Raw genomic sequence first — 16,585 nt, 5'->3', positions numbered from 1 at the left:
CCAGCCCGGACATGGCAGAAGGAAAACGTCAACATACCTTTCTGTAATAAAAATCTTGGCTTTTGCTTTTCATCTGCCTCTTTCCATTTCCTTTTGATTGCATGGGTGCTCCCCGGGCCACATGAATCACACAAAATATACCTGGAAGGAACTTGGAGGACCAATACTTTGTTAGTTGCCAATGACCTAAAATCCCCTTTAAAGACAAAAATTGGAAGACTTTCTGCAATGGAAATGTTACTTTGGAAAAGCTCTCTTGTTTTGATTGTATTTGTTTCACCTTCTTCTGAGACTGTTACTAAGTAGTGCAGGAAATGGCAAGTTTGTGAGATGAATGGTTGGGTTCCCACTAGTACCCACAGAAGAGGTAATTAAGTTGGCATGTTAATTTCTACTTAGTGTGTGGGCTGCTTCTCTCGGTGTTCCAGCATCTTAGGTGTAAACTGGAGGGAAAACAGCTAGCTCCTCAGGATTAATGTTAGGCAAATTATCAAATATGATAAAAATGCCTGTTTCATATTACATTCTAGAACAAAACCCCATCTTTTCTTGCTCTGCAGGGAGAGATTCTGGTTGTAGTGTGTACTATCAGCAGAAGCTGAGGAAGGCAGACACATTTAGAACTGTGGTGCAAGGGGATGTGTGAGAACTTTACCCTCTTTAAGGAGAAAAGCAAATGTTATGTGATTTCTGTGGCATTTTAGATTAATAAATCATCCTTTTTATATCTTATAGTTTTGTTCTAGTTAGTCACCAACTAGAGAATTTACAAGAACAAATGAGAGTAAAGAGGAAAGGCAAGGGTGATGATTAACCTGATTTGTCGTTACTGTAGCTGTGGAGTGCATTCTGCTTCCCATTAGACAGACAGTCACCTCTCCTGGAGTTGTAAAATCACATCTTTCCCTGGGAACACAACAGTATGGAGCACACATTTGTTTTATGGTACCTAGGGAACATTCTGTGCATAGCTTTCTTGGTTAAGCAAATGTGTTTTGAAGGTGTGCCTTTTTTGGACACTGAGTCCACCCCACTGCATGTAGTGTCTCTATTGCTGATACTATATTGCCAGCTGATGTTAATTCACTTTCCTGGTGGAATATAGTGTGGTTTGATGGAGAATTTTTAACTATTCCAACTCCATTGCACACTTACCAGTTATTTTCTTTGAACAAGTTATGAGCTGGCTCCTTGACCAGTATTTTCTTAGAGGGTTTTGTATCTATGCTTTCTTTGAGGATTCCCTGAGTTTTTCTGAAGTGATTTCTTTTGGCTTAAGAAAGCAATAATTTAGTTCAAACTTAGACACATTAATAATCAGGAATCTGGATGGTAATTTTGCTAGATCTAGCATTAGCTTCTTCTAAAGGAACGTTAGTTTTGTCCTCTGTGGAGGGAACCCACTCACTTTGGCAGCCGTTTTCAGGACCATGCAAAGACAGCTCCTAAGACATCCTTTTCTGTTGTGAGCTGAGCGCCTGCCTCTAGATATTACTTGTGCACTCATAGTATTACTGTAATCAACCTCTTGTTATTCTGGAAGCTTTGCAAAGCTCTGATAATGTTAACTGAGTTGCATTATGGTTAAGTGGTTAATCATTTGCGTTTTTATTGACTTTCAACAAGTACACAAATAATGCAAGCCATCATTACCAGTGATGTACCATGGGAGAGGTACAATTTACAGAATACAAGCACGAGTTTTTTCACAGCTAAGGGAGAAAAGTGAGATTGAAATGTAGAGGGAGAGAAAAAACATGCAACAAACCCCTCTCTTCCCAATGTACTAATTTAATATATGATTTGCACCTTATTTTTCTCCATTGCTGTAATCGGTGATGAATTACAAGCTGTGTTGATTTGATAAGTTGCACTTGGACCAGGTCTTCTGAGGAGTGGCTGAGAGAACTGGGATTGTATAGCCTGGAGAAAAGGAGGCTCAGTGGAGACCTTTTCAGTCTCTATACCTCCCTGAAAGGAGGTTGTAGCAATGATGGGGTTAGTTTCCTTTTCCTAGAAACAAGTGACAGGATGAGAGGAAATGGCCTCAAGTTGTGCTAGGGGAGGGTTAGGTTGGATATTAAAAGAAAATGCTTCACTGAAAGAGTTATCAAACACTGGAACAGGCTCCCCAGGGAGGTGGTTAAATCCCCATCCCTGGAGGTATTTGGGACAGGCAGGACATGGTTTAGCACCAGGCTTGGTACGGTTAGGTAATGGTTGATTTTTAAAGGTCTTTTCTAACCAAAATGATTCTGTGATTGTAAAAGTTATCAATGGCCTTTAAAACATTAATTACCCTCCATAATATATTTTCTAATGAGTACTGCCAAGAGGTTAGTCTGTTGAAGAGAAACAGAGAAAATGAGTAGAGACCAGATATAAAAGAGGGCTTTACATGTTAGAGCCTTGTGATGGATTCTATGCATTTTGATACCCAGCAGCAGTAACCAGGTCTCAGGTTTACTAACTTGGAGTTGACAGCAAGTGAATGTGTTAGGATTGATGGGACTCAAATAAAACTGGGGCCTGGCAAGATGCCTGTTTTGAAGAAGCTTTGCTACATGTGGTGTAGTGTTTCACAGACAGATCCCCATTTTGCTTTGGATTTTCTACTGAATTACCACCAACCTGTGAAATGAAGCCTTCAAAATGTATGCCAGAGGCCCAGCAAAGCTGCAGTAATGCCTGGGAAGATGAGTCAGCAGCACCCGGCCATCAGGGCCAGCCCCAGGAGCTGATACCTTCATTAACAAAGTCTGTCACATCTGTTGCTTGGGGACCTGTTGTCCAGCTGAAATGCCAACCTGGATGGCAGCTAAAGTGAGGTCAGAATTTCACAGTGAGTTCTTCACTATGTGTGAGGATTTTTTTGTCTCCGTTTTTTAAACCTTGAATAAAGTAAACTCAGTTTGAACACAGATTCTTCCTTTTTCCTTTAGCTTTCCCCCTACTCACTGTGGAGGCTGCACTACTCCATACCTGCTGCAATTTCTTCTGTTTTTAAGGTGACATTTAGTGCTGCTGGGTAGGCCAGAAATAGGGAGATAAAGAGGGGAGATGGACAAAAAAGCCCTCACACCCCAGCTTTTGTTCAGTATTTCCTGGGAATCTTAATCTTAGCAGATTTAGTTTTCCCACAGGGAACAATCTGAAGTGTAAATTCTTGTAAAATGAATGTTTTATGATGAGGTGGGGAAAGCCAGTCTGTGTTTTTATAGATCAAAGCCAAATGATTATTTGTAATGTTTTACTTTTGTAATACTTTGCTTTTTAATATTTTTAATGAAGGCTGTGTACATTAATGTGTTGCCTGCCAAAGGTGTTGGGAGAACTTTCAGCTGGGAAAAAGTTCCTGGCTCCTGATTTATGGCCTTCATGATGTTAAAAATGCTCCAGCTCTCCTGCAAGTCACTTGGACTTTAGTTTTGCCTTCTGAGCTTGCATAGCAACACCTGTTTGCTGAAGGTGGGACAGTCATGAGCTGATATGCCTGCAGGTAGGGCCTGGCTGCCTGCCTGCTCCCCAGGGGAAGGGCTTCATTTAATTATAACATAGGTCAGGCAGTGCAGGCAAAAGCTGCTGTTGGTACAAATCTGCATGAGAAGCTGGTGATGGAAATAAGCCTGTACTTGAGTGCTGGGTGAAATGTGCTCCTCAAGCACTGAGGGAGTTCACGTTTGTCTATTAATGGCTCAGTTTATCAGGCTCTGTCCTGTAAACTTAGGAGCCTTTTAGATTTTTGTGTTGCACTTCTACCCTTCCATCCCAGCCTGGAAACCTCATGGCCACAACACTTACATTTAGGTCCCTGCTGTGTTCTGGAGGGACAGCTGGCTGTACAAAGACCATCAGGGGAAGGTTTAGCAGGAACAGGGACTTGCTGTGCCACACCAGTGCATTGTTCTTGGGGAAAGCAGCATCCTGCCTGCTGCTGTGACAAGTGCAGGTGCTTCCTTGGATCCCCTTTGCACCTCACAAACAGGCTTTTAGGGCACAAGCCTGCGGTACCTTGGCCTCCTGTGCAACAGCATTTTAGCTGCCTTTGTGGACACTCACTTTTTAACCTGGCACTGGAAACTATGTTTTGGGCAGCTGAATAGTCTTTAATGGCCAAATGTTGTAAGGATTGAAGGCAAACTTTCACAAATGTTTTAGGCTCTACTTGACATCTGCTATAATACTAAAAATCCGGTGTAAATACAGCTATATTGATAGAAAAGGGTTCACTGCAATAAAAGTAAATAATAAGTAAAAGTAAATAAAAGTAAATAAGTAAATAAAAGTAAAAGCCCTTGTGTGTCAATATAGTAAGAAACTCTGGACTAGGACTACACTGTTTTAAGTAAAACTGTGTAGTTACACTTGAAATATTTATGGCTTTATTTATGACTTTGAGAGCAATGTGCCAGGCGTTTTGAACAGTCCACATGTTTTTGGAAGCCCCAGCTTCAGATGAGAGGTGTTGACTTCCATCACTTCTTCCTAAATTAGCAGCATTTGTGGTTGGACCTCTTGCACATTTGCTCTCTGGTTTGTTGGTAGTGGCTGGTTGCATTTCCACCTCTGCCTGCAGGAGCTAGGGCAGCGAGTCAGTGGGAGGGGGACGGAGCTTCTCCCACAGAAATTGCCCTCACAGAAATTACTATATGACTAAAAACTTGTGAAACAACAGTAACAAAACAAAGGCAACATTTTGAAATGTTTAATGAGGGGACAGAGTGGGAGGAGAAGAGAACATGGATTCCACTGGAAAGGAATTTCAAAGTTCAAGAGGAGAAAAAAAAAGAGAAAGCATTTGTGTGAATGTTAGCTGCAGCTTTGAAAATGAAGCAATTACTACATACTGAGAATATGCATATGGAATTGACCTTTTAATTTCACTGGCTCAGGAGGGCTAGAAGCTCCTGCCCCTGAGGGAAAACTGACATCCTTTGCCTAATTCCGTCTACAGAAACTGACTTCTAGTCCCTAGCCCTGCTGCTGCTATGCACATTTGCCTTACAGCGGGGTATTAAGGTGCCAATCACAGGCAAAGCATCCTTATTTATGTTACAGCCCTCCAGTGCATAGCCCAGACAACCATTTATCTTCCAGTAATACCCCGTGCACTGATGAATGGGCAAGGAGCCACGTTACACAGGAGATGTCAAAATCCTCAATATTGACAAGTAACATAAACTGAAGCGACAGGAATTGGCTGTTTAACGAACCTTTTCACAAAGCCGTCGCTTGTTCTCGGTGTGCTGAAGCATACATCTTTCTGCGTCCGTTGCTAAATACTGAATGAGAGCTTCTGTGTGCATGTGTTACTTTTTCAAGTGAACAGCCTTGCAGATAAATAAAGAAAAGCGCCCTCCTTTTCATCTGATAGTAATCTGAGACTTTTCCGTTACATGAGGCTCTTAACAAAAGATTGTAATTCCACCAGCTTTGCTCAGGAAGATACCACTGTCTGCTGCGGCCACGGCGGCACATGGGGAGCGGAGGGCTGGGGACCCTGCTGCCACCTTGTCCCCTGGGGCTCAGGGCAACGTGGGCTGCCCCCAGCGGAAGAACTCTGCAGCCTTGCATGAGCTGCCCTGCTCTTTCCCTGCTCTGCCGCCCCTTCGCCCTTGGTACAGCCTTCGTTTCCTCCACGGTGCTGTATGGTAATCAAGTGACATCAGCCCGCGCCCAGGCGGCTGCTGATTATATTACAAACCAGCAGAAAGGTCTGAGGTGTGCGCGGCTCCTGGGATCGCTGGCAAGGACGGCAGCGCGTGGCTCCATGCTTTTTCTTGGGGCTGAATCGCAGGCTGCCTTTTTTATCTGATTTCGTTTCACCAGAGCCAGGCAAGCATTTGAAACGAGATTGGAGCACTCGATAGTTGCATGTAGTGGAGCAGGGAAAAACCCTCGTGGTGCTTTAAGTTTGAATCCGTTACAGACAACTCACCGCCAACCCACACTGCTGGATTTTGAACCGAAGCTGTTATTTACTTAGGGCTCAGGGAGAGCATTTTCTTTGGGGACTGAAGCCAAACTACTGAGGAAACTGGGATTTACGTGGATGTCTGGTAGAGAAACCTGTGGTTCCTTTATGCTGCAGTTCATCGTATCCCTGTGTTACCTGTAAATGGAATTACAAAAATCAACCAGCATGCCTGGGCCCCTGTCCCCAGGTTATGCGGCTCAGGTGCCGTATAACTATAACCAGTTAGAAGGAAGATTCAAGCAGTTACAAGGTAAGCCTGTGCAGGTGGTGGTTTTTGGTTTGGTTTGGTTGTTTGTAGATGTTGCCATGATATGATCCCCATAAACATATTAGTCTGGGCTTGTTCTCATTGCATCAAAGTGTTAATGAGAGAGGCCAAAAGTGGTGGTGTGGGAAAAAGCTTTGTGTTTTTGCAGAGATACCATGTGGCTTTTATCTCTCTGAAGGTGTCCTTAGATTTACACAGTGTTAAGATCCATGTCCATCCTCAGAGCCACTCAGCATTACAAATCGGAACTAAGTAAGACTAAGGTGCTGAGAACAATAAGGGGGGAGTGAGGAAGTGATCTTCCTATTTATTTTATCTTTAAATAAAATACAGTTGTGCCTCTGGAAATTAATCATAAAATCCTGACTTTGGGTGTCATTTGCAGTCGGAGAGCCTTTTCTGACCCTCGGTGTAGCTCCTGTAACAGCGGGTGGCTTAACTTCTTTAAATGAAAGCCGGTTGCGTAATTTCCAAATAAATTAGTTTGCTCGTGTTGTAGAAGATCTCCAAGAAAGCTTTCATACAGTTAAACGTTCCAAATTGTCTTCATTTTGCATCACTCTGCTTTCAGAGAGGAAGAATGTTTCATGTTTTCCATTAAACTCTCTGTCTGTGTGAGAAAACAGACGTTTCTGTTGGGAAATGGTCCTGTAAAGGATAAGGCAAGGCCTCTGACCCGTGCTGGAAACCCAGATTATTAGCAGGGCAGTGGAGGAGGATTGTGCCCAGCCTCAAATGTAGTAAAACAAGCTCTGCTGTTTCTCTGTGTAAGGCATGTCCCAGTGATGAATGAACTCTAGCATAGCAGTTTCAAAGTAAAAAAGGATTTTTGACCCAATCCACCTCCTCCTCTACATCCATGTGACTCAGTAAATAATCCTGGAGCAGCCTGAGCGCCGTGAAGTTCATCCCTTCTGTGCACGTTTCTTGTTTTACTCTGGTCTGTGCCACAAGTGTGGTCCTGTGGTTTCTGTCAGAGAGGGAGGAAGAGCCTGGTTAGGGCAAAAAGTTTTCTTATTTGCTGGCTCAAGGAGGGAAGGAAAAAATATCTTTCATTCATAGTACTTTGTTTATCTTGTAAACTAGCTCACAGTAATGGTTGCTTACTGGATACAGTAAGATAAAATGACAGCACCTTAAACACTGGGAACGCAGACATTCCTCAGGCAAAGCATGGAAAATCCAAGCTCTGACCTTGCAAACACAGGAGGGAATTCGCTAGAGGTTTTATCTTGGATATCTGTCAGATCTTAGGCTGTGGTATTTGGTTTTAAAAGAATGAAGCACACTTGTGGAGGAAAAAAAAATCCTGGTCACATCTCTTTCTGTGCTGGTGAGGTTAGCAGCCTAAAGAAGGCAGATTTTATCATTTTCAGGGTCATTGCTTCAGGAATTCAGTATCTGTGTGTTTACATCATATTGAAAGAGGAAAGCAGACAGTGTTGAAAGTGCAGAAAGTGAGTTTTCCCTTCAGTGGAATGCACTGTGTCAATTAAAAACAAAACAAAACAAAGCACCACAAACCAACAAACTTCCAAAAAAATTGCAGTAATCTCCCTGAACGCACTGCAGCTTGCCCTGACAAAGAGAAAGCAGTGATTCTCCTGTAACTGAAAGGAGGGACTTTTGCAGTAAACCATCCCAGAGCTGTTTACTCGTTGGAGAGAAGGAATACAGGCTTGAAAAACACTGCTGCCAACGATCTTGTTCCGGGTGGAATTTAGGTACAGGAAATGTTTTAAATTAGGCACTAGATACTCCATGAAACGCTGCATAACATGCAAAATACTGTGTGCTGTAAGGGGAGCAGCTTAGCTCTGCTGGCAGAGAAGGTGTCTTCCCTTGCTTTAATGGCGTTTTGTTTGAAGAACATCTAAAAGGCCAGTAATTTGCAGTTGTAAAATGTCGAGATGACTCTTGTCTTCTTGCTAGAAGGCTCTGGTGAAAACACTGAGTGTTCTGTGGCACTGGGCATTGCTCAGTGTATCCAGACTTAGACCCATCAAGGTTAGGGTGAATACATGTAATGTTTTTCAATTATGACATTTATCAGCATTTTTGCTTTTGAAACTATACAAACAAGTAAGAACAGATTTGTTTCAGACCTCCTTTGCTTACTGGTAAAATGTACCATATGAAGTCTTCCTGCTGCCTTGTCTTTTGTGGTTTCACCCTTCTTGGCTGCAGTAGGCACTTTTCACAGTTCCCAGAGTTTTCATGTGAGTCTACAGCTTTGCACTAGATACAGTCTAGTGTTACAGAGGTACTGCATAGATCTATTGAAGCTTTTGAGTTTTCCTCTAAAAAAGCACTTGGGAGCATATTGTTTTGACTAACAGAGCAAGTGCTCAGGCCCTGTGTGAAGCAGGGGTGTGAATCAGCAGTGTGTAGAACACAACTCTGATCCCCTCTTTCTAGGGTAGACTATATTAGACACTGCCAACTTCACAGAAGAAGAGAGGAGCCAACCTAATTCTGCCCTAAAATGCTAGGGACAAAGCCAGTTCAGATCACAAGTGATTACCAAGGCACTCCTACATTCCACCTCTTCTAAATGCCTTGAAGTGATCATTGTAAGGAAACTCTTGTTATTCAACTTGGCATTTAAAGCAGATTTTCTAGCCCTTGTCTCACTGGGGTGAGTTGTGGGACTATGTAGAAGGGACCAGACTGGCTTCTTCTGCACCTAGGAAGGGTCACCTTGGATCTCCTGTTTGCCTTGATGGGCCGGAATGAAGCAGGATGTGGCAGAAGAGACTGCTAGCAGCGAATCAAGGCTGCCTTTGTGTCAAAAAGAAACCCTTAAGCCTGGTGTGTAACAATCCAGAGGTTCGGCACACTCAGTCCTTGTGAGAATGTCAGTGCAGGTGTGGGGAGAAAAGTGCTTTGGCAAGTTCTGCTTCCTTTATTAAGTTTCAGTAAGTTCTTATTATGGTTAGTTCTCCTGGTCCTGGAATGATAAGTGAGAGTATCTGTGGTTGCTATCATTGTGAACCTAGGTGTGGAGTTTTAGTTCTCATGGCCACTTGTTCAGTAGGAGGGGGATCGTGTTGCAGGGCTGGAGTAGCTCTCTGCAAGTAAAGACGGAACCCCAGAACGTCTGTGTGGAAAATGCCTTGTGCCGTGTACGTCAACACAGCAAATTTGTCCTGCTTAGTGGAGGAGTTAAATGAAAAGCAAACCAGACATGTTATAAACCAAGGCTGTCTCCTGTGCTATGTGAACAGGACCAGATCCTGTGGATTGGCTTGGCATGGCTGTAGTAGTTGGCAGAAAGAAATTAATGCAAGCCAGGAATTTGGAAGGAGATCCCTGCTGCTGTATCACCTTCCACAGCAAGGCAGGAGTGTCAGTGCCGCAGGGAAGCAGCTATCATCACTGCTTGCGGGCTTCTTCCCACCTGGTTAACAGGACAGCATGGGATTTATTGACAGCCCTGGAATTTACTAGTTTGGTCACTTTATCAGCTCCGGCAGGATGTTTGGAAAGTTGGGTCTCAGCTCTGAGGCTGTGCCTGAGGTGTGAAATTTCCAGCAGTAATTATGAATGTAAAATCCTGGGGGATGGGGCTGAGCTAGATTTGTACTCCTGATAAATCTGCAGCGGAAAGCCAGCTTTCAGAGGAGCTCTGTGCTGTGCCCTGCTGTGTGGGACATTTTGATTTTGTATATTCAGATTGGAAACTTTAGTGAAAGCCTGATGAGTTTTGATGAGTAGGCTGCCCACGTGGAAGCACCTTTATCATATTACTCCTTTTGAGCCATGCGAGAAATAATACAGCTTGAAAAACTTGGCACCTGCTGTAGTGAGCACTGGGGTAAGCCTGTAGAAAAGAAAGGTCTTTCCCATCAGAGGTGTTTAGCTTGCCTTTAGATCCATTCTAAACTGGTTTATGAGGATGAAATGCTGACTGTGGCTACACAGCACTACTTGCACTGGAAAACAAAATGCAGTTGTATGAGTATCTGGGATATCTGAGGCAAAAAACTTGCTCTGCTATCAGTTCTTTTGGGTAGGGGAGCTCCTTGGCCATGTAATTTTTTCACCTGCAGTGACCCAAGAAGTTTGATGTGTGTTCATTTGGCATAAAGAGATAGCCAGTTTTAAGTGGTCAGTGCTAATCTGCTTTGATAATACTGGGATGTGTATGCAGAGTGGTTTCTATCTAGGCTGCAGAACAGCAGGGAAATGTTCGTCTTTGTCTTTTTGTATTCTAAAGCGAGGCTTCCCCACAGCTCTTCTGCAAGAAATCTTGTCCTCAAATTCCTGCCTGTGCCCAAGGATAGATAGGGAGCTCCTCAGGTTTGCAGGACTTGCTGAGCTGCTGTCCTGCTCTGGGTCAGCAAGATCTTCATCTGCACCCAGGATCCTCAGAAGTTATGTGGATGCCCTTTGAAAAGACAGTTTCCACAGCAAGATTTACCTTTTGAAGGGCTCCAGTCTCTTGCGAGCAGTGACTTGCATAGCTACAGGCGGTGATTATGGAACTGAAGGGCATCCTACTTTGTCTACCAAATTGGTCACTGGCATTTCTTGTCATGGTAATTTCTGTTAAAGGGGAAACTGGAGAAGGCTGAATTTCATTACAGATTAAATGTTTCTGGTTTACATGGATTTTTTTTCTTCTCCACAACTTCAAGACCTGCTGAAATTGCAAACATATTCCTATTCCTGTGGTGAATTTTGCTGATGCTTCTGAGCTGCACGTGTCACAACTTATTTCAGTCCTCTGATTTTGGTGAACACATGAGCACAAACGACATGGTTGGAAGACTTCTCAGAATTGCAAAGACTTTTAAAGTGATCTCAGATGCAGTGTTTTGAATTTCTGTGCATTTCTGTGACAGCTGGGCCTTGCTTCCTTCCAATGTGAAGATTCTGGCAAATACACTTGATTCCCAGACTCTAGTTTAGGGCATTTTAGCAATCTGAAACAAAGATGTAGCGGAATATTGGTGAAAGTAATCTTTTTTCTGGAAATATTTCAAATTTGCAGGCTATAGAAGCAATTTTTGCCAACTAATTGAGTGAATAATTTAAGGATTTAACTTGGAGGAGGTGACTGGGTGAGCATTGTAAATAACATATCCAGTTTCTTTGTTAAAAGTGATGTTTGTAGCAAATCACTCGCCAGGAATTGAATTTGTCTAGCCATAAAACCAATTAATTGAATTTTGACTCTTTACACATCCCCTTGTAGCACAGAACTGATAGAATAGAATAGAATTAACCAGGTTGGAAAAGACCCCAGGTTGGAAAAGATCTTCGAGTCCAGCCATTCATACAACACCATCTGATCAACTAAACCATGGCACCAAGTGCCTCATCCAGTCTCTTCTTAAACACCTCCAGTGATGGGGACTCCACCACCTCCCTGGGCAGCCCAATCCAAGGGCCCATCACTCTTTCTGTGAAGAACTTCTTCCTAACATCCAGCCTAAACCTCCCCTGGCACAGCTTGGGGCTGTGTCCTCTTGGTGCTGGTTGCCTGGGAGAAGAGACCAACCCCCACCTGGCTACAACCTCCCTTCTGGTAGTTGTAGACAGCAAGGTCTCCTCTGAGCCTCCTCTTCTCCAGGCTAAGCAATCCCAGCTCCCTCAGCCTCTCCTCACAGGGCTGTGCTCCAGATCATCAATAAAGATATTGAACAGGCTGGGGCCCGTTACTGATCCCTGAGGGACACCACTAGTGACTGGCTGCCAGCTGGATGTGGCACCATTCACCACCACTCTCAGGGCTCGGCCCTCCAGCCAGTTCTTAACCCAGTGCAGAGTGCTGCTGTCCAAGCCAGGGGCTGACAGCTTGGCCAGGAGTTTGCTGCACTGTGTTTGATGCACAGTGTCACAGGGAGACAAGAGTACCCAGAGCCACCTTATTTTTGCCCTTTCCAGAAGTAAAAAGCATTTAGTTACACAGATCCTATCATTCATTCCTAGTCCTGAACATTGCAGCAGGGCACTAAGAATCTGCCCTGCCTTCAGAGAAGGACTGATGAGGTCAGCACAATCAGACCTGAAAGCCATGTTTCAGCGAGCACATGTGTTGTCATTCATTTTATTACACACAAACTATCTAACTCTGCCTCCATGCTTTTTAAATTTTTGCCTATGGAAAACTCACAGAAGAAGGTTTTACAGAAGGTTCTGGAATAGTTTTTTCTATGAAAACAAGGAAGAACCTAGAAAAAAACCCCTTCAAACCTTTCACTCTTATTCTCTCCCAATCCTGATACTGAGAAAAATTCCCACAAAACTGAAGTAAGGCATTTTGACAGCAGGTTTTGGTGGAAGACTCTCTTTCAGCATGAAAAGTGAGAAATAAACTCTAATGTTATTTTGTATTTTCCCTGTTTCAAGACAGTATCTTTATTGCTAATAAACTGTTCCCATGGCTGAAGGTTGAATGAGGGCTAAGAAGTTTCTCCTTGTTAGAGAACTACCCAGATTTTGTTACTCCCGTAGCTGGAGACAGCATTTACTCCCAAATTCCTGCAAAAAGCTTTGAGATTTCTTTGTGTCTTCAGAGTTTCCATAAATGCACCTTTTCTGGTTGTGTGTTTTTGTATTTGTGGAGGTGCAGAAGGCAATTTGAAAGAGCAAAGGTTAAGGTGTTTCTGCTGAGTGGTCAGTGTAGATAAATAAATGTTTAAATTGGATTTGTCTCCTCAGTGAAATAACTGAACATTACAGCTCTGAGCTGTTGCCTGTGGTTATTCTGTAGCCTATTCTCTGCAGTTTCTAGGTTAGGTTATGTTTGTAATATTGATTTTTTGACTGTGTGCATAAGAAACTAAATTTTAAAGAAAGGCTAAACCTCTAGGCTCTGGAACCTGGTTTTCTGTTCAAGAAGGGCAATTTTGGAGCACTTTTGGTGGGGTTGTAATTGTGAAGGAAACCAAGTTTGCAAGCAGGTATTTTCACGTGGGACAGTAAGGTGTTTTGAATACCCAGGGGGTGATTTGTTGCCCCTTAGATCAGTAAAATGACGTGTGTGATGTTCTTAACTGATGGGAATGCCTGTGAGCTCTGCCGAGCTGGAAAAGCAGCTGCCTGAATGGGTGAGCGCAGGCACGAATCCTTTCAGTGCAGTGTTTCTGCACTGGACATCTCCAGTAAGGTCCATGCCCCAGACCATGTAATGTTTTGTAGGCATGTTGTAACTCTGTAGGGGTATGGGCTTCTCTTCCAAACATTTTTCCTATCCAAGAGCCCCATTGAAATTGATTGTGGGGTTTACCATTAACTCGGTGGAAAATGGGGCAATAAAAACAGACTATGGACAGAGATGAAAGTGGTGATAAAAAGCCAGAACAATAGTAGGGTTTCATTCCAGGATAGTTCCTAGATCTGTTTTATAATGCCCTCCTTTTTCTTGTTTGTTTTGTCTTTCTATTTTCTGTTTGACTGTTAAGAATGAAATGCTACCTAAGCTAAGTATAAATGGTGAAGAAAAGCAAATTGCAGACTTGCAGCATGATTCAGAGAATGGCCCTTTCCCATTCCCTGTACTAAACCTCTCTCCTGTGATACCCCAGCACAAGATGGGGGGTTGGTAGGTGTACCCTTTCTGCTGGGAGGCTGAATTTCATGTGAGGAGTTTCATTCCTAACAGTTCTGAAGGCCATTTTGTTCCTGCTTAAGATAAATTGAGAAGTATGAAGTGTCAGCAGTTAAGTAGCACAGCATGTCAATGACATATCTTCTCCTGGTATGAAAATGAATTATCTTCATTGACTAGATAGGTTGGGAAAACTGGTAAGCCAAATAGTGAGAATTAGTCTCCATTAACTTTCAGAGCTGTAGAAGAGAAGGTAGAATGCAGGCAAACAGTTGGTTTAGAATCTGTTTCGGTCCTCTCACGAAGAATCGAATCTGCAGTTTCACCTGGAAATTTGTATGAGGGGCTGGCAGGTAATTCTCTTGTTCCCAGTGACCTAATGACTCCAGTGACGGAAATTTTTTAGTAAGTATTAGATAAAAACCTTTCCCCCCAAACTTGAAATGAGTCCTTTCAAAGTAAAGGGTTATTTGTGGAGAGAGTAAGAAGATCGTGGATTACTCTACATTCCAACACTTCTGAAATTCAGTAGAACAAGAGTAAGGTGATGCCTGGTATGCAGGAGCAGAGTCTGATGTGTGCTCTCCACGCGATGGGAGTAGGGGTGCTTTGGGAAGGCCTCAAAACTCCTCTTTAAATGGATAATTTCATTCACACACTGAGCATAATTAGCACCCAAAGTGATTCTGGCCCCGCTGTCCTCTGTGGTAGCCTGTGTGTAATTAAGGTGGGCCTGTGAGCCTAAAATTGCCTGCTCCTCCCAAAAAGGCTTATCGCTGAATCTGTGCATTTCTTTCAGAGGCCAAAAACACAAGAGGGATGGTGACCACTCATGCTTGTGACTTTTGATGCAGAGCCTAAGGTCGTGATGGCTGGGAGAGCCCACATTAACACAAAAGATCTTGTACACTTGCTGCTGGAACAAGGGTATCCCAGGCTGAGAGCCTCCTTTGTTGAAAGAGAACTACTGTAGCCAAACTAATATTAACCAGTCTCGTAGCCGTGCTGAATGCCCCACTGTTTCACTTGGAAAGAAGCTTAAGGAAAAAGGCCCTTCAGTTTGGGAGGGGAACAGTACAGTTAAGCAGACACGCAGGCAGTCACAGTGGCACAGTCTAGGGGCCACATTTGTGGCTTTTCAAAGGTCTTGTGAAACATTTGGCATTACCAAGTGGCCTTTTCATGAGATAACTGGAAATGCTGATAATTCCACGTTCAGTCAAGTTGGAGTTGTTAATGAGCTGGAACTCTTGAAAGCACAGCCCCATTTACATAGACATGACAGATACTACACAGGGTCAGTCCTTTGTTGGACAGGTAATTGGTAGGATGTACCACCCTGAACTACTTTCAGTAAATATGTACTAAGGTTGTTGGAGGGGGCAGGAGGTAATAATTATGCTTTTTCATTTGCAGCTTTTGAATACTTCTTATCTTAGCAAATGGGAAAAGTACCATCCTACATGGCACTGCACAGGAATTCTATTTGCTGGCCCTGCAACTGCACACCTCTCTGCCTTGGATGTTGCTGGAATGGCCAGGTTTCTGAGGATTGTTTTGGGCTTGGGGTTGGTTTTTTCTACGTTTTCTTGTCTGTTTTAGTTCTGTCAGAAGTGAGTTCTCAGGTGGAATAGCCAGAAAATTACACACCAAAGAGTGTAAAACAGTGTGGTTACAAGGTACAGCAATTATCTGTGTTACCACAGCAATTTAAGCACAGGCAAGGGGCAGGTTTATGCCTGCAAAGGTTAAACAAAACAGTGTGCTGTTACAGACAGATTTAAGAGTTCATCTGAACAAAATAAATGCCCAGATTTTTTTCCTGAAAAGTACCCACCTCAGTAAAGCTACCAAATGTTAACTTAATGGTTGGCAAACTTCAAAAAATTAGCCAGTTTCTCAGACAATCTAAACCAAGGGGCTCGCCTCTGGGATTTTGTGTCTCAGCTCTAAGCCTGCTCCTTCATTCTTCCCAAATAAGAACTCCTCTTTGGTTTCAACTTCTTCACATGGATACCACAAGTTTGGTTCAGCCTTCCCCTTCCTAAATAACCCCCCTGAAAAGTCCAGTTCTTGGTGCTCATTTTGTCCAGATATGCTTTCTGGTTTTGGAAGTATAATCTGGTTATGACTTGATTCCAGGGGAAAAAAAGAAGATGAAAACATGGCTGTCTGATCTGTAGTCAAGTAACAAAGGTTTCCTTTGGGTGGTGGTTAATTCTGTATCTAGTTGAGTATCTTGCCGCCCTTATTTCCAGGGAAACTGGACGTACTCTGTTAGTGTGGTGGCCATTTTTTTCAAGGTGTGTTTCTCTTCTCAGCTTTTTCCAGTCTACTGAAAGAGACTGATCTGAAATTGCTGATGTGACTGTACTTTGATTGCAATTGGACATGAGTAAATAGCTATTATGGAATGCCAATTAAATAAGGCTCTGAATAAATAGGGGAGGTGTCTAGAAACATCAGGTATTGGTTGCATTCTGAACTTCTGACCTTTCTGTTCTTCTCATGCACTAGGAGTTGAGTAATTTGAGTTAGACCTACCTTTGAGTGGTCAGTGTCTCATGTTGTTTAAATTCATGTGATTCCTTGGGATGGCATTGTCTGCAACCACAGTACAAATCAGTGCACCCACTTGCACCTTCAGTGTCAAGGGGGCTGCATTGTGCCCCTGCACACTGGGGCTGACAGAAGCCTCAGATATATGATGGTTTTTTAAGTGGATGAAGTCTAATTGGATGCAGTCTAATCTTCAGCCCAAAGGATAAGGAAAAAGGGATAT

At 43.2% G+C, this 16,585-nt stretch overlaps 1 protein-coding gene across 4 annotated transcripts in view; it reads left to right on the top strand.

Annotated features, from left to right (window-relative positions):
- SPTBN1 (spectrin beta, non-erythrocytic 1) overlaps positions 1–16,585 on the top strand; it is a 131,629-nt gene that overhangs the window by 49,262 nt on the left and 65,782 nt on the right. Inside the window, exon 1 of one of the 4 annotated variants that reach the window (XM_068153323.1) lies at positions 5,714–6,227. The exons of the other annotated variants lie outside the window; for them this stretch is intronic. Within the exon in view, the coding sequence (XP_068009424.1) occupies positions 6,119–6,227 (109 nt within the window). The 5' untranslated portion in view covers positions 5,714–6,118. Of the gene's footprint in view, positions 1–5,713; positions 6,228–16,585 lie in introns of those variants that run through there. 4 annotated transcript variants of the gene reach the window in all.

This window comes from Melanerpes formicivorus, unplaced genomic scaffold, assembly GCF_026170545.1.
Source record: "Melanerpes formicivorus ecotype bairdi unplaced genomic scaffold, bMelFor1.0.p_v2 SCAF_25, whole genome shotgun sequence".
In the NCBI taxonomy this organism is placed as follows: Eukaryota; Metazoa; Chordata; class Aves; order Piciformes; family Picidae; genus Melanerpes; species Melanerpes formicivorus.
The sequence above is the reverse complement of the archived record's forward strand: the minus strand, read 5'-3'. Positions and strand labels throughout refer to the sequence as shown.